General features: G+C 35.3%; 2 protein-coding genes across 3 annotated transcripts in view; both read left to right on the top strand.

Annotated features, from left to right (window-relative positions):
- The window catches only part of LOC137630388 (mitogen-activated protein kinase kinase kinase 12-like), a 25,852-nt gene extending 6,240 nt beyond the window's left edge, over nucleotides 1-19,612 (top strand). Inside the window, exons 2-13 of one of the 2 annotated variants that reach the window (XM_068361838.1) lie at nucleotides 1,457-1,716; nucleotides 3,004-3,193; nucleotides 4,660-4,851; nucleotides 5,901-6,059; nucleotides 6,650-6,917; nucleotides 7,318-7,437; nucleotides 7,955-8,061; nucleotides 8,317-8,482; nucleotides 9,072-9,341; nucleotides 9,513-10,345; nucleotides 13,504-13,684; nucleotides 14,915-19,612. In XM_068361838.1, the coding sequence (XP_068217939.1) occupies nucleotides 1,457-1,716; nucleotides 3,004-3,193; nucleotides 4,660-4,851; nucleotides 5,901-6,059; nucleotides 6,650-6,917; nucleotides 7,318-7,437; nucleotides 7,955-8,061; nucleotides 8,317-8,482; nucleotides 9,072-9,341; nucleotides 9,513-10,345; nucleotides 13,504-13,684; nucleotides 14,915-15,067 (2,899 nt within the window). In that variant the 3' untranslated portion in view covers nucleotides 15,068-19,612. Of the gene's footprint in view, nucleotides 1-1,456; nucleotides 1,717-3,003; nucleotides 3,194-4,659; nucleotides 4,852-5,900; nucleotides 6,060-6,649; nucleotides 6,918-7,317; nucleotides 7,438-7,954; nucleotides 8,062-8,304; nucleotides 8,483-9,071; nucleotides 9,342-9,512; nucleotides 10,346-13,503; nucleotides 13,685-14,914 lie in introns of both variants that reach the window. The other variant, XM_068361837.1, reaches the window with a different exon arrangement.
- Nucleotides 19,613-22,065: 2,453 nt separating this feature from the next.
- LOC137630387 (acyl-coenzyme A thioesterase 13-like) overlaps nucleotides 22,066-23,218 on the top strand; it is a 41,646-nt gene continuing 40,493 nt past the window's right edge. Inside the window, exon 1 of the mRNA XM_068361836.1 lies at nucleotides 22,066-22,193. Within this exon, the coding sequence (XP_068217937.1) occupies nucleotides 22,176-22,193 (18 nt within the window). The 5' untranslated portion in view covers nucleotides 22,066-22,175. The remainder of the gene's footprint in view (nucleotides 22,194-23,218) is intronic.

The raw sequence follows: 23,218 nt of genomic DNA, 5'->3' as shown, positions 1-23,218 counted from the left end.
AACATCATTATTTTTTAACAATAGCGCTCCATATACTCATTTAAGATCAATTGTGAATAGGTTTTGTTGGGAGGATAGAGTGAACTTAGAATAAGCTTTATAAACATCATTATTTTTTAACAATAGCGCTCCATATACTCATTTAAGATCAATTGTGAATAGGTTTTGTTGGGAGGATAGAGTGAACTTAAAATAATCTTTAAAAACATAATTATTTTTTAACAATAGCGCTCCATATACTCATTTAAGATCAATTGTGAATAGGTTTTGTTGGGAGGATAGAGTGAACTTAGAATAAGCTTTATAAACATCATTATTTTTTAACAATAGCGCTCCATATACTCATTTAAGATCAATTGTGAATAGGTTTTGTTGGGAGGATAGAGTGAACTTAGAATAAGCTTTATAAACATCATTAATTTTTAACAATAGCGCTCCATATACTCATTTAAGATCAATTGTGAATAGGTTTTGTTGGGAGGATAGAGTGAACTTAGAATAAGCTTTATAAACATCATTATTTTTTAACAATAGCGCTCCATATACTCATTTAAGATCAATTGTGAATAGGTTTTGTTGGGAGGATAGAGTGAACTTAGAATATGCTTTATAAACATCATTATTTTTTAACAATAGCCCTCCATATACTCATTTAAGATATAAATTTTCCGAAAATTACGGAAAACTCTAAGACGAATTTCCTTGACTGGAAAGTTGGTCAGTACAGTGAGAAATATTCCTCTTTTGTTTCAGGGTGAGATTTCATGTATAATCTCATTAGGGTTTGTTAGGTAATATAGCAAATGGTACCTGCAGGGTTTGATTTTATTTGTAATACAAGCTGATAAATACATAGGCTTTGAGAATGTTTTGTTTATAGTTCTAGTTGCTCTCAGATTGTATTTTTGTTTTTATGATTTTAGCAGGTTTCATAATTTGACTACAGAAGTTTTCCTAGTGAAATATATGCCGGTTTCTATTTGTTATTATCCTTTATAATTCCCATAAGGTTTAAAGTTATAATTCTAATAATTTCCAGCAGGTTTCAGAGTATGATTTTATTATCATCAGGTCTTAAATTTATAGTTTCGGATCAAGACTTGCATGTTCCATTTATAATTCCAAATGCAAATTCATCAACAAGTCTACCAGTTTAAGAATGTCATTCCCCACGTAATCTCTGTGTAATATCCATTTTTAAAGGTTTACACACGCCCTTGTTTAATACACGACACCTACAAGGTGATCGCGCGAGGGTTGTAACCTCTGCATTCCATGCTTTTATCTTTCTCTAGTATATTTGGAAGATTTATATTAGAAAAAGTGTAAAGAAGGACCCTTATCACCGGCCGTCACAGATCGACCCAGAAATATCCATTTTTAATTCCAGCCATTTTCCAGAACCTGCGAACTTTCTCTCTCAGTTTTAAGTCAAATGTTTTCGTCTTTGTTCCAGCATGCTGCGTATGGAGGAGGAGCTGCACAATCTTCAACTTCATTCGCAAAGGTCGACGCCCCTGGAACCCCCAGCTTGCGTCCAGCAGGAGGATGGAGGCGAGGGCGGGGGAGGAGATACGAGCCCAGATTCCCCCAACGGAGTTCAAATACACTACAGAGACGGGCAAAGGATTAACTGGTTCGAGGGCATCATCGGGTGTCTGCGGCCAGTGTGGACCATTCTGGGCAAGGCAGCTCTGAGCGAGAAACAGTCCCAGTGTAAGTTGAATTTCCCCTTTTGTTTCTTCAAAAGCTTTTAACCCTTTTATCCCCAAAGGACGTACTGGTACGTTTCACAAAACCCATGGACGTACTGGTACGTCCTTGCAAAAAAATGCTATGAAATTTTTTTTTTCATATTTTTGATAATTTTTTTAGAAAATTCAGGCATTTTCCAAGAGAATGAGACCAACCTGACCTCTCTATGACAAAAATTAAGGCTGTTAGAGCAATTTAAAAGAAATATACTGCAAAATGTGCTGGGGAAAAAATAACCTTTGGGAGTTAAGGGTTGGAAATTTCCAAAGAGCCTGGTGGTAAAAGGGTTAAGAAAACTATAAGTTTAAGAATGCTGCAGTAAAAGGGAGGGCTTTTAGTGTTTTTAAAATTCTAAATCTTCTCAAAACTTTATGATGTCATCCATCTGAGCAGAATATATTTCCTTTGCATACTTTATCGTAAAACATTGTTAATACTTTGTCATTGGATTTTAATGCTAAAATATATGTCATAGACGTGTTTGAATCAGTTAAACCTTTCTTTTATTACACTTCTTAAATCTTTCTAAAAATATAAGACAAACTGTCCTTTAGGTATACACCCTTTGTTAATTACATTCTCCAACTTCGTTGCAAAGGTTATGTATTGATAAGCGGCGTGTATTTATTTGTTTGTATGTGTGTATGTAATTCGCATAACTTCAAAACTGATTGATCGAATATTATGAAATTTGGTGGGATGATCCAAGGACAATTTGATTAGATTTTGGGAGTGATTGGTTCAAAGACAAGGCCAAGATCACGAAAAGGTAAAATATGTATTTTCTTTTAAAAATCGTTGCCAAATTTTATCTGATTTGCATAAACTAGTGCCAAAGTGTGCATAAATCAATTGCCGATCTTTACAACTTAATATAGGCGAAGGTATGTGCTCTACCTAGTCCCCGTTCTATTGTCCATTTCTTTTAGCGAGGCAGATTTGTACCGACTCGTAGCGGTGCCCTTTTAGCTCGGAAAATTTTCCTGATCGCTGATTGGGTGGAATTATCTTGTCCAACCTATCAGTGATCAGGAAACTTTTCTGAGCTAAAGGGGCACCGCTACGAGTCGGTGCAAATCTGCCGCGCTAAAAGAAATTGACTATACAGTAGTTAAATGTGTGTTTTACAACATACTGTACTTTTGTCGTTGTACTGTATATGTATATGTAGTCAAGTATGTGACTATAACATATATTTTTATTTTCCACAATATTTCAAAACCTGTTTTCACCTCGCCACCCCAACAGCATCCGACAACTGGGAGATTCCTTTCGAAGAAGTGTCCAACCTGCAGTGGTTAGGATCTGGCGCCCAAGGTGCCGTTTTTCGAGGTCAACTCCGGAGCAGCTGGGTCGCCATTAAGAAAGTCCGGGAAAAGAAAGAAACAGACATTCAGCACCTTCGCAAACTCAATCACCCTAACATTGTCCAGTTTATGTAAGTTGCTATATTGTTTTACATCTATTGTAAATTTCATGAATTACAGGAACTACAGAATTTTGCAGGCTGCTCTGAATTCATGCATACTGTATATGGATTACTTAAGATCATTGCACAGGTGAGAATTATGTAAAACTTAATAATGCAACCAATATCATTCAAGTGCACTGCTTGGAAATTTAAGTATTTGCATGAAGTTTTTCAGTTGCTAGAAACTAGAAGATAAATCCCCTCCACTTATCTTTTAGCTTCTAGTAATTGCAAAACTTTTTTTGTGCAAAACTATCTTAGTGAGCAGTTTTTTATGTTCGTAAACAGGCCAGTGAAAAACATCATTGAAGCCTTCCGACGGAAAGAAATTAAAGTTTTAAAAATCTGAGGCATGAAAGTAAGAGAGTATTCCAAAACTGTGGTAGAAATGGAAAAACTTTGACCAAACCAAAGTACCAGAAATCACATGAGGTAGATAATGTGAGAAACTCCACAAAGTACATCTTTTAACTTACAGCCTACGATAAAAAACCATAAATAATTAATATTTGACTAGGCATTGTATCTTCATGTTAGTCTTTTACCGTGAACTTCTATGCTTATGCATAGTTGTGTGGAATCAATGACAATTGATGCATAGATGTGAGAAATCAGGGGCATATTCCTGATGTTTAGAATCTAATAAATCCTATTGATATCAGTTAATTAGATTTGAAATAGGGAACATGATTGTGGGGAAAACGTGTTATCTTGACCTGCATGAGATAGAAAAAATTGTCAGTGAATTATTGGATTGATTGACAAATGAGATTTAGGGTTGTCTACATCTCGGGTAACAGAACATGAGTATTAATGCTTACAAGGTAAATGAATGTTGATTTCTTTCACACGTACCAAGATATTCAAGTAATATGATTATTAGTTGAGACCTAGCTAGATCATGAAGATGTAAGCTAAACAAAGAGTAGGTATCACCACTAATAGTAGGTGATGCACTCTTTGAGAAGAGCCGATAAAAGCCTAACATTGCCGGTCAGTATGTTAAAAGCCACACACAAAATGGACATTATCATTACTTACCCTCTCATGTAGTTTTTGGTTTGCTATACTGTGGCATCTCTTGACTTTCTCAGCAAGGTTAGAATAATATCTTGATTAGCCATAGAGTTTATCCTTTAGGATTAGATATTTGCCTGATTACAAATAGGAAGGTCTGCTAATAAGCGATTCTGCTGTTTATATTGTATATAGATATATACAATACATAGCAAGATGTATCATGGTGTAATGTCACTGTTTCAGTAGTCCTCTGTAAAGGAGTGTACAGCAGCCTACTATATACAAACTGAATAGTTAATTGAATAAGGCTAAAGTCTAGTTGTTTTTCTCATTTGTAGTGGGGGATAAATATACACGACAAGAAAATTTAGGACATGTTTTGTACTTATAATTATGCTTTCTTCACTTTACAGGGGTGTTTGTACAGCTGCACCTTGTTACTGCATTGTTATGGAATACTGCCCTTATGGAGCCCTTTATAACCTCTTGAAGGACGGAAGAGACATACCTCCTGACAGGGTAGCCAACTGGGCCAAGGAAATCGCCTCCGGGATGAATTACTTGCACCAACACAAAATCATTCATAGGGATCTCAAAAGCCCCAAGTAAGTGTTCTTTTGATGTTCGATCTTGTGCATCCTTTTAATTCTGGCTGTCATTCTGCATTCCACAACAGTACAGCTGACTTAGAAGGCTTTTTCTTATATTAATGAAACTTGGGAGATAATATATGCAATATCTTTAGAATATTTATATGTACAGTAGTTAAAAATATGAATTATTAGGGAAACAACAATTGACTGTTTTTTAAGCTTAAAGGATTTAAAAGACTTTTGTTTTATTTTTTAGGGTAATCATACTTAGTATTAATAATTGTTTTCTCATATAATGTCCCTGAATTCAAATGGTTGAATAAATACTCTCCTTTTTTAAGTTTTTTATATTTTCATTTGCATATTGTCTTTTTGCACATTTGTTAGTTACAAGGTTAGTTATGAGACTAAAAGTGTCACAATTACTTTTTTCATTTTACTTAAATTTTATAATCTAGTGCCCTTTACTCTAAGGTACATATGTACTGTATAACTTTTTGTTCTAAATATAATTTTTAAGCAAATCTGAATACCATATTTCAGTTATTCTGTTAAATGAAGAAAAACTTTAGGAAAATAGAATGTGGGTTGTTAAATGTCTAGCATTTCATTCTTGTGACGAAATACATACAGTGCAGTGTTGATATATATCACGTATTAATGGAGTGAAGGAAGCTCTGGGTGATAGGAGGATAGATGTGAGCGAGGCAAGAGAACGTGCTAGAAATAGGAATGAATGGCGAGCGATTGTGACGCAGTTCCGGTAGGCCCTGCTGCTGCCTCCGATGCCTTAGATGACCGCGGAGGTAGCAGCAGTAGGGGATTCAGCATTATGAAGCTTCATCTGTGGTGGATAATGTGGGAGGGTGGGCTGTGACACCCTAGCAGTACCAGCTGAACTCGGCTGAGTCCCTTGTTAGGCTGGGAGGAACGTAGAGAGTAGAGGTCCCCTTTTTGTTTTTGTTTCATTTGTTGATGTCGGCTACGCCCCAGAATTGGGGGAAGTGCCTTGGTATATGTATGTATGTATTAATGTATATCGTAATTATCTTTTCCCATAGCGTCTTAATTGGAAGCAACCAAGAAGTGAAGATCAGTGACTTTGGGACGTGCCGCGAGTGGAACGACGTCAGCACCCGAATGAGCTTTGCTGGAACCTTGGCGTGGATGGCCCCTGAGGTTATCCGGAATGAGCCCTGCAATGAAAAAGTGGATATTTGGTATGATTTATTTCATAGTTCCCTTTTTTCAATTTTTTGTGTATCATAGAATAGCAGTGCTAATAACTAGAAGGAAGTCAAATTAATGCTCCTTCAAGGTGATCAAATTAAGGATTATAACTTAACTTGACCTACAGCTGTTTAAATGTGAGTATAAAGTACCAATATTACTATTATTATTATTACTATCCAAGCTACAACCCAATTGGAAAAGCAAGATGCTATAAGCCCAGGGGCTCCAATAGGGAAAAATAGCCCAGTGAGGAAAGGAAATAAGGAAATAAATAACTGAAGAGAACAAATTAACAATAAATCATTCTAAAAAAAGTAATGTCAAAAGAGATATGTCATATATAAACTATTAACAACGTCAAAAACAAATATGTCATATATAAACTATAAAAAGACTCATGTCCGCCTGGTCAACAAAAAAGCATATTTGAGCAGGTTGAATTTAGTTTTTGGTTGCATTTATTTCTTAGAATGAATATCAAACTAATAAAACAACAAAGTTTTGTAACCATACTTCACAAGGTTAACATATGTACTGTATTGTTCCATAAGCACAAGTAGTTTTTTTACTTTTTCAGGTCCTTTGGTGTTGTACTGTGGGAGCTGCTGACTTGTGAGATTCCCTACAGAGATGTAGATAATTCAGCTATCATATATGGTGTTGGATCCAATTCCTTACATCTTCCTATTCCAAGTACCTGTCCAGATGGATTCAGACTAATTGTTCAGATGTGCTGGAATAATAAGCCGAGGAACAGGCCATCCTTCAAATATATTCTGATGCATCTCGACATAGCGGCAGTTGAAATTCGCAGTACACCTCCTGAAACATACTTCAAAACTCAGGTGGGCTTGAGTCTCTCTCTCTCTCTCTCTCTCTCTCTCTCTCTCTCTCTCTCTCTCTCTCTCTCTCTGTCTCTCTCTCTCTCTCTCTCTCTCTCTCTCTCTCTCTCTCTCTCTCTCTCTTTTTTTTTTTTTTTTGTTACTAACAATAATACTTCTTGTTAGATGAAATTATAGCTTGTGCTTTAAATTTGTCATATTTTAGTACATATTAATTTAGTAACATTATTCTCATAGTGAATGTTTGCTTTAATATCTTACAATATTATTTTTTTTTTTTAAATATCCAAAACAAAATGATTTAGTTTCCATTCTTCTCAGTAGAATAAACTAAAAGTGTTCATCAGCAGCTGACATTGTCACAATGTGAATAATAAACCTCGTTATCTTCATTTCTGAGTAGATGTCGTGGAAAGCTGAAATTAGGCAGCAAATGGCCTCCATGAATTCCAAAGGATCACACATCCCTCACATGGAAGAGGATTTGGTTAAACGACGACATGATGAGCTCAAGCATGCACAGGTAACTTTAATCATTTTGGTTATTTTAAAGGTTTCAGTGTTTTAAGAATGAATTTTTGAGGGTCGTTCAGTCATCATTTTTAACCCTTTTACCCCCAAAGGACGTACTGATACGTTTCACAAAAGCCATCCCTTTACCCCCATGGACGTACCGGTACGTCCTTGCAAAAAAATGCAATAAATTTTTTTTTTTTTATATTTTTGATAATTTTTTGAGAGAATTCAGGCATTTTCCAAGAGAATGAGACCAACCTGACCTCTCTATGACAAAAATTAAGACTGTTAGAGCAATTTAAAAAATATATACTGCAAAATGTGTTGGGAAAAAATTAACCCCCTAGGGGTTAAGGGTTGGAAATTTCCAAAGAGCCTGGGGGTAAAAGGGTTAATAGATTGTGTGAAATTGAGACAATGATATAGGTGTCTGTATTTCTTTTAACTTATACTTTACTGTATTTAGGATGTTTAGAGCAGCTTTGGAGTTTAAAGCTAATAATTTTTCCCCTTATCCATTTTAGGACATCCGAGAGCACTGGGAACGGAAGTTGGTGATTGCCAATGATTTGTACTTGGAACTTTCTGCAGCTATGCTACAACTTGAACAACGTGAAAAGGAACTAATCAAGTAAGAATTAAAATGATTCGTAAAAGTACTCCATTGGTAATGATCATGCTTTACATTACTGTACTGTGCAATAACGGCTCTTAATTTTCACAGTTTAATCCTAACCAAATTTCTTTATCATGACACTTTTATGAATAACAATATAAATTCAATAATATACAGTACTGTGATACATGAAAATTATCTTGGATGAAATTTTTGAGCTGAACTAAACGCTTGTCGACAGTCAATATAAAGTTGCAGGTCTTCTTCCAGGCGGGAGCATGCAAATCAGATACACAAAGGGAAACGGAGAATAGTTCGGCCATTGATTAAAGCACAAGAACGGCTCCAAGCTCGGAAAAGCGGTCAGTTTACCTCCTCCAATCCAACCAGTCCAGAAGCTCCAACAAGCAACACGCTGCCTCCTAAACTGACTTCTGTAAGTGGATATTTTCCTTCTTTTTGCTATTTGAATAAAAGATATTTAATTCGTAAGTTTAGTATGTCTCACAGGATGTAGATACAGGAGAGGGGGTTCCCAGCCCCCTCGTCCCGTCCCTTTTAGTCGCCTCTTACGACACGCAGGGATAACGTTGGCGCTACTCTAATTGTTTTTAGGCTGGGAGGAACGTAGAGAGTAGAGGTCCCCTTTTTTGTTTTGCTTCATTTGTTGATGTCGGCTACCTCCCAAAATTGGGGGAAGTGCCTTGGTATATGTATGTATATAAGTTTAGTATGTTATTATTACAGTATACATAGTGTAATGGTTGACTATTGAACCCGATATTTTATCATTGGTTTCATACTTATTGCCCTAATTATCTTACCATTTCCTCATTCTTCCACCTCAGCTGTACAGTATTTGGAGTTTGTAGACACATTAAGCTAGCTACTGTATAGCTTCCCAGAGATTTATTTCTTCATCAATTTTCTATTATAGAGTACATACAAATAAATTATTTTGAAGTACAGTATAGCTTGTAGAATATAAGTAGTGATATTTTTAATATCAAATCTTTGCTTTGCAGCAAAATCGATCCAAGAAACCGTTATACACAGAAATGGGGAGCAACAATGTTCCACTGTCAACGACTCGTCCAGTATCCTTGCACGTCACACAGAATCATAGTAGAATTTCCTCTCCTTCGCATGGGGTAGGGCCAGGGGATACAAATCAAGAAACAGAGGTGATTCGGAGCTCGAATAGGCGACGTCGTCATCAAAGAAATAAAAGTCATGGAGGAGTCGTGGCTTATATAAGTTCCAGTCCCAGACACAGTCCTGTGGTTGACAGAAGAGTAAGTTCAACTTATTAATTGTATAGTTTTTTTATAATATCTTGAAACTCTCTTTAACTAATGTGACTAGAAAAAGATTTTAATTGTAGAAAGGTTAATTACACTTTACTATTTACTTTTATGGCTAATTGTTCTTTGGATTGAGGGTAATTTTATTTCTATCTTTAACAGGGTTACAGTTTAAGTCCAAGTCAAGAAAGAGTACCTGTGCTTGTTGATTCAGGAACTCAAACAGATCATATGGACATGAGTGAAACGGATACATCACCAATAAAGACACCAGGGCCACACAAACCGTCCACTCTTCCTCTTCAGTCAGGGGAAAAGGATACAGGAGAAACCCAACCACCATGTGGCCATACAGTGCTTGAAACTAGTCCTAATGGCAATACCATTCCAGAGCAAAGTCCTTGCTGTGAACATTGTCCCAGACAACAGTATCGACGATTTACCTCAACTGATTCTAATGACTCCAATAAAAATTTCCCAATTTCGGATCCTGTAGTAGCTAGGTTAAGTGAAGGTAGAGAAAAATTCACTATTGAAGAAACTTTGAAAATTATCAATAATAATGAGGATAATGTTGATATTCTTCATCAGCTTGGAGACAAGTGGGATGCGATAGAAAGAGTCCTTGCTGATAAAAAGGCATTGCCAAATGGCTATGTACGTGTTAAGCATAGTCCTCTAAGAGGGTTTGAGAAATGTATTCCAGAAAATGGTTTCCCTGAGTCAACAGCATTGGACTTTGTTCAGTCCAAATTAGAGGCAATGTCACAAAGTCAGTCTTCAAATGCTACAAATGAAACCGAAGAAGAAGAGAAACACACAAGTCTTGATCAAGATATCCTAAACAGAAACTCTGATATGGTTGCATCAAGTGAAATTGATTCTAGTCATGATTCAGTTGGTCATGAAGTATCTGCATCTGAAGAAGAGGAAGAAGATGAAGACGACTGTGATGATGGATCTCTAGACGGCCACTACCAAATAAAACGTAGATGGTAGGTTTTATAGTTAGTCTTTTCATTTTTGTGGGGATGTGCCAATTTTCAAGCATTATCGGTCTAAAGGTGTATTGTTGATTAGTGTCATTAAGATTTCATCATCGTCATCACCTCCTATGCCTATTGACGAAAAGGGCCTTGGCTAGATTTCGCTAGTCGTCGCTATCTTGGGCTTTTAAATCAATATTTCTCCTCTCATCATCTACTTCATGCTTCATAGTCCTCAGCCATGTAGGGCTGGGTCTTCCAACTCTTCTAGTGCCTTTTAGAGCCCAGGTGAAAGTTTGGTGAACTAATTTATCTTGGGGAGTGCAAAGAACATGCCTAAACCATCCCAGTCTACCCCTCACCATGATCTCATCCACATATGGCACTCGAGTAATCTCTCTCATGGTTTCGTTTCTAATCCTATCCTGCCATTTAACTCCCAATATTATTCAGAGAACTTTGTTCTCAAATCTATGAAATCTGTTGGATATTGTTTCATTGTCATACCACGACTCATGTCCTTACAGTAACGCCAATCTCACAAAACTGATGTATAGCCATAGCCTGATTTTTATATGTAATTTCAGGCGATTTGATTTCCAAATTTTACTTAACGTAGCTATTGTCTGATTTGCTTTTTTTCAATCTTTCATTTAACTCAAATTCTAAAGATTCTGTATTAGAGATCGTAGTTCCTAAATATTTAAATGATTCCACCTCATTAATCCCTTGTCCTTCCAATGATATTTCATCTTCCATCGCATATTCCGTTCTCATCATCTCTGTCTTCTATTTATTTTGACCCCAACCTCGTGATATTTCATGCCTTCTTGAAAGCAAGTTTTGCAAGTCCTGTTGTGTTCTGCCAATAAGGACAGTGTCCTCAGCATACTCTAGGTCAGCTAATTTTCTATAACCAATCCAGTCCAATCCTTCACCATCCCCAACTGTTCTATACATCCATGAGAAGGATAAACAACCCAAGTGACTACACATTCTCTTGGGGTACTACACTTTTCACTGGAAATTCATGTGATAGGACTCCATTAACATTAACTTTGGACTTGCCATGCTCATGAACAGAGTTATTCAAATTTATATATTTAAGAGGGACTCCATAATAACGCAGGAATCTCCCTAAAATTGGCTGGTGCATACTATCAAAGGCTTTTTCATAGTCGATAATCCCATCAAAAGGGGATTTCTATATTCTACACATTGTTGTAAAACATGTCCTATAATGAAAATTTGGTCAGTACAGCTTCTACCTTTTCTAAATCCTGCTTGTTCATCTCAGTTTTTCATCAAGCTTTCTTTCTAGTCTTTTCAGAATGAGCATACTATATATTTTCATGACAACTGACATAAGTATGATGCCTTTGTAATTATTGCAATCAGTCAAACCTCCTTTTCTTGGCATTTTCACCAACTCTCCTAGCTCTCATTCATTAGGTTTTGCCTCTTCATGCCACATTCCAGAAATAATGGTGCAAATATTCTGGAAGTCACTTCATTTTTTGCCAATATCATCTCAGCAATTATTCCATTTTATCCAGGGGCTTTCCATGTCTTTAGTTTTTTAATGATAGCTTCGACTTCAAACACACTGAATTCATTCATGGGCACAACAATGTCTTCCTTAGCTTCAGGTATATCAATCAAATTATTCCCTTCATATCTCCTATTCATGACCTCACTAAAGTGTTCCATCCAACGTTGCCTTTCTTCATCATCTGTTGTTATAACAAATCCATCTCTTTTTTTTTAATGAATAAAAGCCTTTTCTTCTTTGCCCCGTAGAGATTTCATTAATAATTCTGTGAGCAATTCTTACACCAAAGCCACTCTCTAAATTCATAGCTTTGTGTGGCTCATCTGCTTTCATATCTAAATGTTATCTCCAGTCATTTCAGGCTTTTCTTTTGACTTCACTATCTATACTGGAATACTTAGCATGCTCTACCTTGTAATTTTCATTACAGTACTTCCTCGAAAACTTTTAGCAGTCAATTTCTGTCTTTGTGTCCTTTTTATAGCATCTCAAGTATCATTTGATATCCATGGTTTTCGCGTAACTGCATGTCCCAAAACTTCACCACCAACTTACTAATATATGTTCTTAATATCACACCATTCCTCATTAATTGCCTGCTCTTCGTCACTCAAAGTCTCTAAGACTGCAAATCGATTCCTACATTCAATTGCAAAGGTTTTTCTGTGCTCACCTTCTAGAAGCTTAGCTGTATCAAACCTAGGTATTCTATCTACATTTCTGTTTGGTGCTTTTAGTTTTAGTGTGGCAATGAGGAGCTGGTGATCACTACCAATATCTGCACCTCTAAAGCTTCTTACATTTCTCATAGTCCTCCTTCTCTCTTTATTAATGGCTATGTGATCCATTTGGATTTTGTAATTCCCACATGGTGAAGTCAATGTATATTTGTGGATGTCCTGGGGCTGGAGAAGAGTACCTCCAATAACAAGATTGTTTGTTGAACAGAAACTTATAAAGTGTGCCCCATTTTCATTCGCAACTCTGCCAAGTCCCTCAACACCCATCACATTCTCTATACTTTGATTATTACTTCCAAATTTAGCATTGGAGTCACCAATCACAATTTTCATTATATCTCTCCGGCATCTCATCTATTACACTCTGTAGTTCTTCATAGTAGTGTATTCATCTTTCCTTTCTTCTGGGAATCATCTGTTGGTGCATAGCAAATTATAATACTCGTATTGCACTGCTTTGATTTAAACTGCAAGTAACAATCTACTATTTACAGCTCTCCATTCTGTTAATGCCTTTTCTGCTCTTAGTGTCATCATCATTCCTACCCCTTCTCTTCCAACTCCATCTGTTCTTCCCGAGTAGATATATATATCGCCTTGGACTAAGATTTCTTTACCAATCCCCTTACAACGTGTATCAGTTAGGGCCAAGATATCTAAACTATATTTCATAAATTCACTCTCCACTTGCTGTAACTTCCCAATCTGATTCATGGTTCTAACATTCCAAGTAACAATTTTCAATGTTTCTTTAGTATTTAGAATTAAAATGTATAGTTTATAAATTTCAAATATCCTGTATATAATTTTTTATGCTATACTATATGTTAAGATCCCACACAGATATTTTTTTAACCAACCCTACCTACTTTCAGCTTCATGCGTCGTCCTATACCGAGGAGTAAGAATCACCGTTCAGTTTGTATGACACGCTCTATTCAAAGCACCCAAAGCTCAGAAGGAGGTGTGTCTGAAGATGAAGCAGGTCCTTCAGTTAGGGGCCTGTTCTATTCCCGCAGGATTGGTCACGATGGTCTCTATCCTTTACGATTAATGGTAAGTTTTTATGTGTCTGAAATGTGTTAATGGAAATGGGTATACGATGTAAGGGTAATTATCTCAAAAGTAGAAATCCACAATGGTGTCTGGTGTATATATTATATATTTTTAGATATACAGAACAGGAAATTTCTTCTGTGTGAGTTAATATGCTTGTAATCCCTGGTATTTGTAGGTACTGTATTATGTTAATTGTCATTTAACTAATTTGTTAAAACGCCTAACTGAGGTTATTTAGACTTCTAGATAATTTATCAAAGTTAATATTTGTTAGATTTTGTTTTCTTGGTTGATTATTTATTAAAGGGCATTGTCTGACTACATAATTTTTCATATTATTATTGGGTAAAGTACGAGTTATACAGTATTCAAGTTCAGAAAAGAAGACTAACAGCACATAGATGATGATCCAGTTTTAATGTGTACTTTAATCTGTTTTTTTAGAAACTAGACAATATCTTTATGAACAGTTTTTTTTTTCATTAGCAATCATGTCAGGGAGAGTTCATTGTTTAAAGGTTTTTCAGTTTTTAGCAAGGTAATTATGTTGGTTATTATTATTGGATTTCAACAGGGTTGCTCCATCATTATTCATTTTATTAGCTAAATGTTTGAACAAAACTTAATTTTAAGACTGCTTTATCAGCATTCTGCTACACTAATGGCCTTTTTCATTGTAGTGTTGATATATTGCTTGTTTGCGACAACGTCGTCATAACTCAAAAATAGCTATTTTTCAGGAGAGCCATTTTAATCAATTAAAACACTCTCATATTATGTTATGTCGTTAGGACATTTAGCGCCTCTAGCGATCAATTTTTTTAGCTACAATTATGAAACTTTTGCCTGAAAAATCAGCATTTGAAGATGAATATGTCTATATGGATACTGTAACTCAAAAATAGATTTTTTTGAGTTATGACGTTGTTGTCGCAAGCGAGCGAATATTATGTGTATCTGTTAGGGGATGAAATCTTATTGGACCTATTTACCAAATATCTGAGTCAGCTGATTAACCATTATAAACAATTTTAAATGTTGTTGATTTTAAATGTTCAAGAAACTAGGTGCTGAACTGTAGATTACAAGCCTGAGATTATTAAAGTACAGCGGCAGTTTCCTATAAATGATATACTGTACATAATTACATCTTTGATTTTCACAGTACTTTTAATTTGGTAACTATAATGATATACAGGAATGATTACACTTTATATACCTTTCCAGAATGGAAGAGCTACATCCAATGACAGCGATACCTCTGATTCCGATGAAGAAGAAGATCACGAAGAAGAGGATGCCATTAGTGTGAAGGCAGCAATCCCTGACACTCGTGTAGATATCGGTCAATCTATTTCAGCTGATAACCCTGGCAGTTAAAAGTAAAATGTAATCTACATTTGACTTGTGAAGATTTACAGTCAAGAATTCTCAGTGACTAAATTGTTGTTGTTCTCTGCATTACAAAATGGATTATTCCCTATAAAGTAGAAGGCAAAGTTTAGGGTTTGAGAAAACTCATTGATTCAGTGGGTACAAATTAACAGTATGTTAGCTAAACTGGAACCAGATTCAATATAGAAAAAATCAAGAGACATGCATTGATTCCCATTAGAAGTAACTCTGTTAGCTGAATGTGAGGTGCTGAAGTCTTTTATGACAGAAATTTGTTCTCGTAACTCGACACACATCTGGAGAACAGTGTAGCATCATGTTCTGATGTTGTATGTAATATAGTAAAGTGTACTCCTGAAAATGTAGTGGATCATGAAATACTATTATATGTTTGCTTCATATAACTTTCAAGATTATTACCAACAACTTCAAAATAAACTTAAGGTTACCAAAATAGACAATGCATTTACAAAGACTTCCTTGCATGCCAGAACTTATTGTTCATTCAATATTACTATTATTACTCTCAAAACCTCTTGAGTGTTCAACCTAAGTACAGTATATTCTTGTTCAGTAACCTAGGGAATATCCAGAAAACGCACATTCCTTCATTACTCTCGAAAGATGGAAAGCACAATGTGATGCGAGTGGGCTTAAAAACATTCCAGATGCATAGACAATTATAGAATGAGTGCTGCTAGTTCACTTGCTGGAACGAAAAGTATTAAGTTCTAAGTTTTTCATAGTTGAACTTGTATATCAACTTCGTCATTGTTGTATTTATTTTTTTTATTTGAATAATTTACAGTTTCTCGTTGATATATACAATGTTATGTATTATTTGTTATTTTTATTTAGAGGTTTTGAAATAAAAGGGCGTATCCCTATTCTAAACTCTGAAATGAAATGTTCGGAAACATTGATAGCATCGGTATGGCATTTGTACATTACAGTAATTTTAGCTTTCATTGATTTTTTATGCAACTTTATGGTGCAGTCGTTTGTTAAGTTTGAAAAAAAATGGTTGGTTGTGTTTGTCTTACTCTATTTCTAGTCTGAAGTAAAAAAAATAAATCTCAAATTTTGAAACATTGACTTGAAATGAGGCAACATCAATATTGCTAGTTGTATGCATAGCGGTTAGGAAAAGTTTCATTATTAATGAAAACCAGACATTTTCCTCATGAATTTTCATGAAAGTTATTACACTATAATTATTATTATTATTATTGCAGCAAACCAACATTGTAAATACCATTTTCAAAATGATCATGGCATTTTCATTTTGTATATGCCAGATCCTGGTTGGAAGTGTTTCGTTAAGAAAGGTTGAAGTGGTGTTACAGGATTCAGGTATAATGAAAACCTCAAAGATGTTAATGAGTACCAAGTAAGAAAGTTAGTATGTGCAATCATAATAGTGTAATTTTGGCATGTATATAGAAACTGCCTTATGAAATTACAGTAACCCTATGGGTTGAAATTGAATCATAGCAAGATGGTTATTATGATATGATATGAAGGAATTGTAGTAAAGATAACAGGAGGAATATTATGGTTATCACCCATACAGTTTTATATATGATAACAGCCTGTTAGCAGTCATTTTAATGTAGCAGTATTTTGCAGGAATTTTGTGTAGTCAAATGAAATTAGGTCATCTGCATTTTATTAGTTATTAGTAATATAAATGATACAAAATTGTCGAAGAAATGAAACAGCATCATAATGATGCTGATGGAAAATGTAACTTCATTCAGAACCTTAATTTGTCACATAAGCATTCATAATTTGCTTGACTTGGAGCCGTTGGTGATTTCATGTCAGCGTCAGGTGGGTCCCAAAGAACATTTATTTAGAAACTGTTTTTTGGAGTTTTGTGAAAATGTGAGCAGACAACTTGTCACTATATATCTCGCAGACTGTCACATATATCTATTTGACTGCACTTAATGTACAGTAATAACTTTAAATGTATTGTTGCAGGCAATGTTTTCAGCAAACTGTGAATCAGTTCTTATGGTTTACATGCTTGTTGAAGATCACAAACAAAAAATGTACAAGAAGGAGTTATGTGAGATGATGAGAAATATTATCCACTATTAACTCTTGAATTTTTGATAGCGGGTTAATGAAATGATTACTGCATTAATAAAAAAAAACATTGAGACTTGTTTGGGAACTCCGAGTATTGATTAAGTAGGGCTTGTACTTTTCCTAATATTCTCTTTTGCCTTTGTACATACATCATACAAATAAATTACACTGCTCAGTGAAAGTTAAAATCTTCTGGCTATTACTTTTAATTGCTCAAGGCACATTGTCGTAACCATAAAGACCTTGTGTGTAGAAAATTGGCTGCTATTTAAGATTTTTTAATGAATTCTGGTACCCTTTTAGTTTGTGTGAAAGGATATTTGGAATTTTCAGTAAACCAGAGTGTATGGCTGTAGAATGGTGCGTTTTACTTTACTGTAGTGATACAGTATATTGTATTGTGTGAGTACCAGTTTTATAGACATGGATACAATATCTAGTTTTATTCATTGGATAAACTGATTGTAATACTTTATATAACTGATACTGATGCATCCCCACTTCAAGTAACTTGTTACTGTTACAGACTTTGATTTTCCATTCTTAAAAGATGTGTTTACTTACTGGGGAAGGAGAGAGAGAGAGAGACAGTTAGGCATTGAAATATGTTGGAAATCTGTAATAACTGTTGATAACACCATAGGATAAAAGTGTAGAAATGTGTAAAGATGATCGTGAAAATCTGGCAACTATTGATAGAGCACAAAATATCTATATTTATTCTCTGTGCAATATCGTGACATGCATGTGACTCCTTCGTATTGACAAAATCAAACTTAACATAAGTACACATATTGAGGTATAATGCTGTACATGCTATGTAGGAGAATCTTTTATAAGATTAGTGTGGAAGAGATGCTGTAATAGGGTTATTTTTACTTGAGGTAGAGACTTACATTATGTCTGAGAGTGACTGTGATGAAATTTAGCCCACAAAATTTTGTTTAAGAGTTTACGTATGTATAGTTTCATCATGAGAGTTGAAATTTTCTATGATTTTCAAAGTAGAGAGAGTTTTTTGCCATATAGATATTATTTTAAAAGTGTCGATGATGTATTGCATGTACTAAGTGGTACTTTTGTACAGTACTTGAGGTCATTCTAACCAACCTGTCACATAGAAGGTTAATGTCATTGTACATCTTGCTGGAATATGTCCGGTCTTTACAATGGTGAAACTAAGATGAATCTAAATTATATTCATGTACATAATATGTAAATTTTAGAGAGTGAGTAGGTTTGAAAATATCTTGTACATAAACTGTATTCCAAATATTTTTGTCTCATGTTCATATCTAATTATGTATAGCACTGTGTTTACTGTGCCACTAAATTATCGCCTAAATTTTACAAGGGCTTCTGAGAATCGTATGTATATTTATATTTATCATTCAAAATCATTCTTGGAAATCTTTGACCTATACAGTACCTATTTATTATTCGTCCGTCTTTGGCGGAAGACCGAAAAGTGGTAAAATCTTATTTTATTTAGATGGTAATTTTATTGAAAAATGAGGTTAATTTACAGAACTGTAACATTGCGCTACTGCCATTGAGTCATTCGTTTATTGGATTTTAAAGGTAAATAAGTATAAGGTGCCAAATGGAAGAGAGGAATTCGCATGAGTTGGCAGTGGGGCTTTTATTTGCTGTATAACAATTCTCCCAGAATCACATCCCCTCTTATCTACAGCTGTGTTATATGTTTTATACATCTGTTTTCTATTCTTAAAGGTACAACTACAGTGACTTACTGAAGAGAAGCTTTCTCAATCAAGTAATTAGCATTCATCCTTGATCCCCCTTATTTTCCCAAAATGTATCTTAATGCCATTTTCAGTGGTGGCCCTGGCACTGAGGGTGAACTGGGTTGCCATTTAGGGACGTTTCTTTCCCTGAGACTACTTATGAATCCAAGTTGTAAATTTGGTAACAACTTCAGTTTGTAACTTTTTTTCAATTCCATCTTAATGTTTTATCTGTCTAATTTAGTTTTTCAGTCAAAGTTCATAATTTTCAGCTAAGATCACTTCAATTCATATCTCTTGAATTCTATTGGTATATTTTGCCTTAGGCCTCAGAAATCTAGAGTTGCCACTGATGATATTTCATATTACAATGTAAAACATGTTGCCTTCATATTCTCTAATAACCAGAGAACTGATGTTTCTCTATATTTCTAAATACATGGAAGTGTGTTTTGTATGAAGACACTGAAACCTTTCCCCTTAATTTTATTTTTTTATTTATTCTCTTTCTCATGCTCTGCTATTTTACCAATATTATTTGACACCTGTTTCTTCTTGTGTCTTACTTTCTCACTCTAACCTAAAGTCTTGTTCCCCAGACCTCCATGCCCCCAGTCACTGTTTTGGGGAATATGTCTGCTAAGGACAAATACTCGACCCTCAAAATAAATGTGAATGACAAATATTAGTGGTTTTTTATTTGATTAATTCCCTTTATAGTGTGTATGTCATTGTTTTATACTTGTAGTACCGTACTGCAAATGCTGTCGTCGTTATCAAGTAAATTATGTCAATCATTATTCGATACTGCAATAATTGTTCCGGATTTAAAGGCAAGTAATTTGTTTATTGCATACTATAGAATGGAAAAATAAATAAATGAATGAGCTACAGAGATGTAAAATCCTAAGGTTAGTGAATGACCAATGATAGTTTCAAGATAATTTTACTTGATGTTCTTTTCATTCATGTAAAATGGATAGGTCGGAAATAATTTTCACAAATAGTTTCACTGAATGCACTATAACTCCAATAGTTATTGAATGACTCGTTATGAACATTATAAAGGCTACAAACACATTAAGCATAAGCTGCCTTTATCCAACATGAAACATCACAAATCTCATAGATAAAGGTTAAAAGAAGCAATCCACTTGGCCTGAGCCAATCAACTAAGTGCTCTACACTTAATTCTGTTGTGTTCCCTTTGAGGCTAAAACGAGTGAGTGTTGGGAATGTTCCCTTATGATTAACAATATCAGCGTCTTGGTATGGGCCTTGATTTAACATCACTTCAACTGTAATAATTTCCTATTGTTTATATTTCAGGAATTAAGTTTTTCTTATACATACATATACCAAGGCACTTCCCCCAATTTTGGGGGGTAGCCGACATCAACAATGAAACAAAACAAAAAAGGGGACCTCTACCCTCTACGTTCCTCCAGCCTAACAAGGGACTCAACCGAGTTCAGATGGTACTGCTAGGGTGCCACAGCCCACCCTCCCACATTATCCACCACAGATGAAGCTTCATAATGCTGAGTCCCCTACTGCTGCTACCTCCGAGGTCATCTAAGGCATCGGAGGCAGCAGCAGGGCCTACTGGAACTGCGTCACAATCGCTCGCCATTCATTCCTATTTCTAGCACGCTCTCTTGCCTCTCTCACATCTATCCTCCTATCACCCAGAGCTTTCTTCACTCCATTTTCTTATGGTTTGCTAAAATAAAGGTACATAAATGATGAACCAGCCCCACTATCTTTTTAAATAATTATTGTTTACTGTTCCAGAGTTTAATGAAGTAAAGGTGGGTGCATTTTTTTTTTTATCTTAAAGGTAGGGCCTATTGACACTAAAATGCAATGGTCACAAAATAAATGGGTTTGCTTGATAAAATTTAAATTAAAGTTTAGAGCCACCATGTCCTTTTATACAAATGACAGGATAGGAATGTTTAAATTTTGGAAAGCCAAGATGAACGCTTCTACCACAGGTGGAGCCATACATCAGACTTATGAGATTTTTTGTTTTTTTAACAAGAAACTAGAATTAAGAACACAAGTATTTTACCAATAGGAACTCGTTTGCTTGTAGTGTGATGCTGTGTAAAATAGGCCTAGTGCCAAATGTAGACTTGCTTGAAGAAAATGTTAATTTCAAGAGATCTTTTTAATAATAATAGGCTACTGTACTTTGCACCTCGCCAAGTTAAAATTAAATTATATACAATATGTAAATGTATCATGAGGATAGCTCTACTGGAGAGGGATTTAACACTTCTGCAACTAGTGTGGCCAACAGTCCTTGTTAGGAAATTAATTTTCTAGACCATTTCATTTATACCTCCCTAATTTGGTATTCTACAAAAGGCCAGTTACAAAGTAACTCTTGGAAAAAAAAAGGCGATAATGGGTAGGGAAACATACTTTAGGTAAATACACCCTAAGAAAACTAAAGTTCTCATATGATACAGTAAGTGTTATGAAAAAAAACTAGGAAACACTTGAGACTATATCTACTTATTTAATAACAGTTTTGATATATTATATATATATATATATATATATATATATATATATATATATATATATATATATATATATATATATATAATATATATATATATATATATATATATATATATATATATATATATATATATATATATATATATATATATATATATATATATATATATATATATTACAAGAGAGAGAGAGAGAGAGAGAGAGAGAGAGAGAGAGAGAGAGAGAGAGAGAGAGAGAGAGAGAGAGAGAGAGAGAGAGAGAGACTCACTAGATGTGAGGGAGTGAATGCAATTACTGTAAGTGTAGTGGGTCTATGCAAGAAGTAAAAAAATCTCAATCATTGAAATTGTAATCCAGTAATTCGTGAAAATGAACTATATTCAATATACAGAGCATGCATGACTTTAAAGACCCAAATAATGGTTCTCAGTTAACTCATATTACGACATCCATAAGTGTTATTGAAGTTATAGCATAACAGATATTATCCATATTGAAATTATCATCATTTTAAATTGAGATTTATTTATTTCAATCAAGGAGGATTTTCCTTCGAAGTTCGAAACTAAAGATGCTCACTTGGTAACTCATACCTTGTCGGACTGCCACTGTTCCATCCTCCTGGTAGTCTAGTCTAAAACTAGGAGATTAATACTGACTTTTGTTTACGAAATTATGTGTTGTGCTTCTGTGCTTCCCCTTTTTGAGCGCCTGCAATGGTTTCCAAATGCATCGTAAGTTTATAGATACTATAGAAAGCTTAATCACGCTTTAAGTTATTCATTGATAGATTTTTGCAAGATTTTTTTTGTTTGTTAAAGTTGTTTATTTGGAAGTTCGTCCAGTACCCGGTGGCCACAGGCTAGACTAGGCTTCAAACTGTATTTTCTCCTTTTTATATAAAATAAAAAGGAGAAATCCTCAAATTAAGCCTCGTTTATGACAGAAAGGACAGAAATAAGGTATTATTGAGAGTGTTTAGCTGCCTTAAATGAGTAGTTTGAGAGATGCTAGACTTCTGTATAGAACAACAATAATTATTGTTTTTGATTGAGGTTGAATACGCAAAACTGGTTTGACCATATCCACCTAACCTGACCTATCACCATGGTCTACCTTCCTAACATACTTGTGACTACCTTGCCTCCTTCCACCTTCCTTACAACTGTAGAAGAATACCGTAGGATTGACCCACAATCTCTGGTAAAACTAACAGAGTGGTTTGGAGGACTGACCCACAATGTTTATTTTCTTTTCTAAAGCTAATTCTTTGGTATTATTACATGATTTTATTAAGGAAAATTTAATATTTCATTGATATTTTATTTACTGTATTTTATCAAATATTTTGTGTTTATAGGGTAATTAAAAAGAGTACAGAACCCAACAAACCCACCTAACCTAACCTAGAAGTTCCCAGGTCACAACCCCTAGTTGGGAGCAAGCCCCCGGACCCCCTTCCCAGGTCACAACCCCTGGCTAAGAGCAAGCCCCCGTACCCCCTTCCCATGTCACAACCCCTAGGCGGGGCAAGCCCCGGGACCTCCTTCCCAGGTCACAACCCCTAGGCTGGGGCAAGCCCCCCGGACCCCCTTCCCAGGTCTTAACCCCTAGGTGGGGCAAGCCCCCGGACCCCCTTCCCAGGTCACAACCCCTAGGCGGGGCAAGCCCCCGGACCTCCTTCCCAGGTCACAACCCCTAGGCGGGGCAAGCCCCAGGACCCCCTTCCCAGGTCACAACCCCTATCCAATGTTTTACC

Source organism: Palaemon carinicauda, chromosome 38, assembly GCF_036898095.1.
Source record: "Palaemon carinicauda isolate YSFRI2023 chromosome 38, ASM3689809v2, whole genome shotgun sequence".
Classification (NCBI taxonomy): Eukaryota; Metazoa; Arthropoda; class Malacostraca; order Decapoda; family Palaemonidae; genus Palaemon; species Palaemon carinicauda.
The sequence above is the reverse complement of the archived record's forward strand: the minus strand, read 5'-3'. Positions and strand labels throughout refer to the sequence as shown.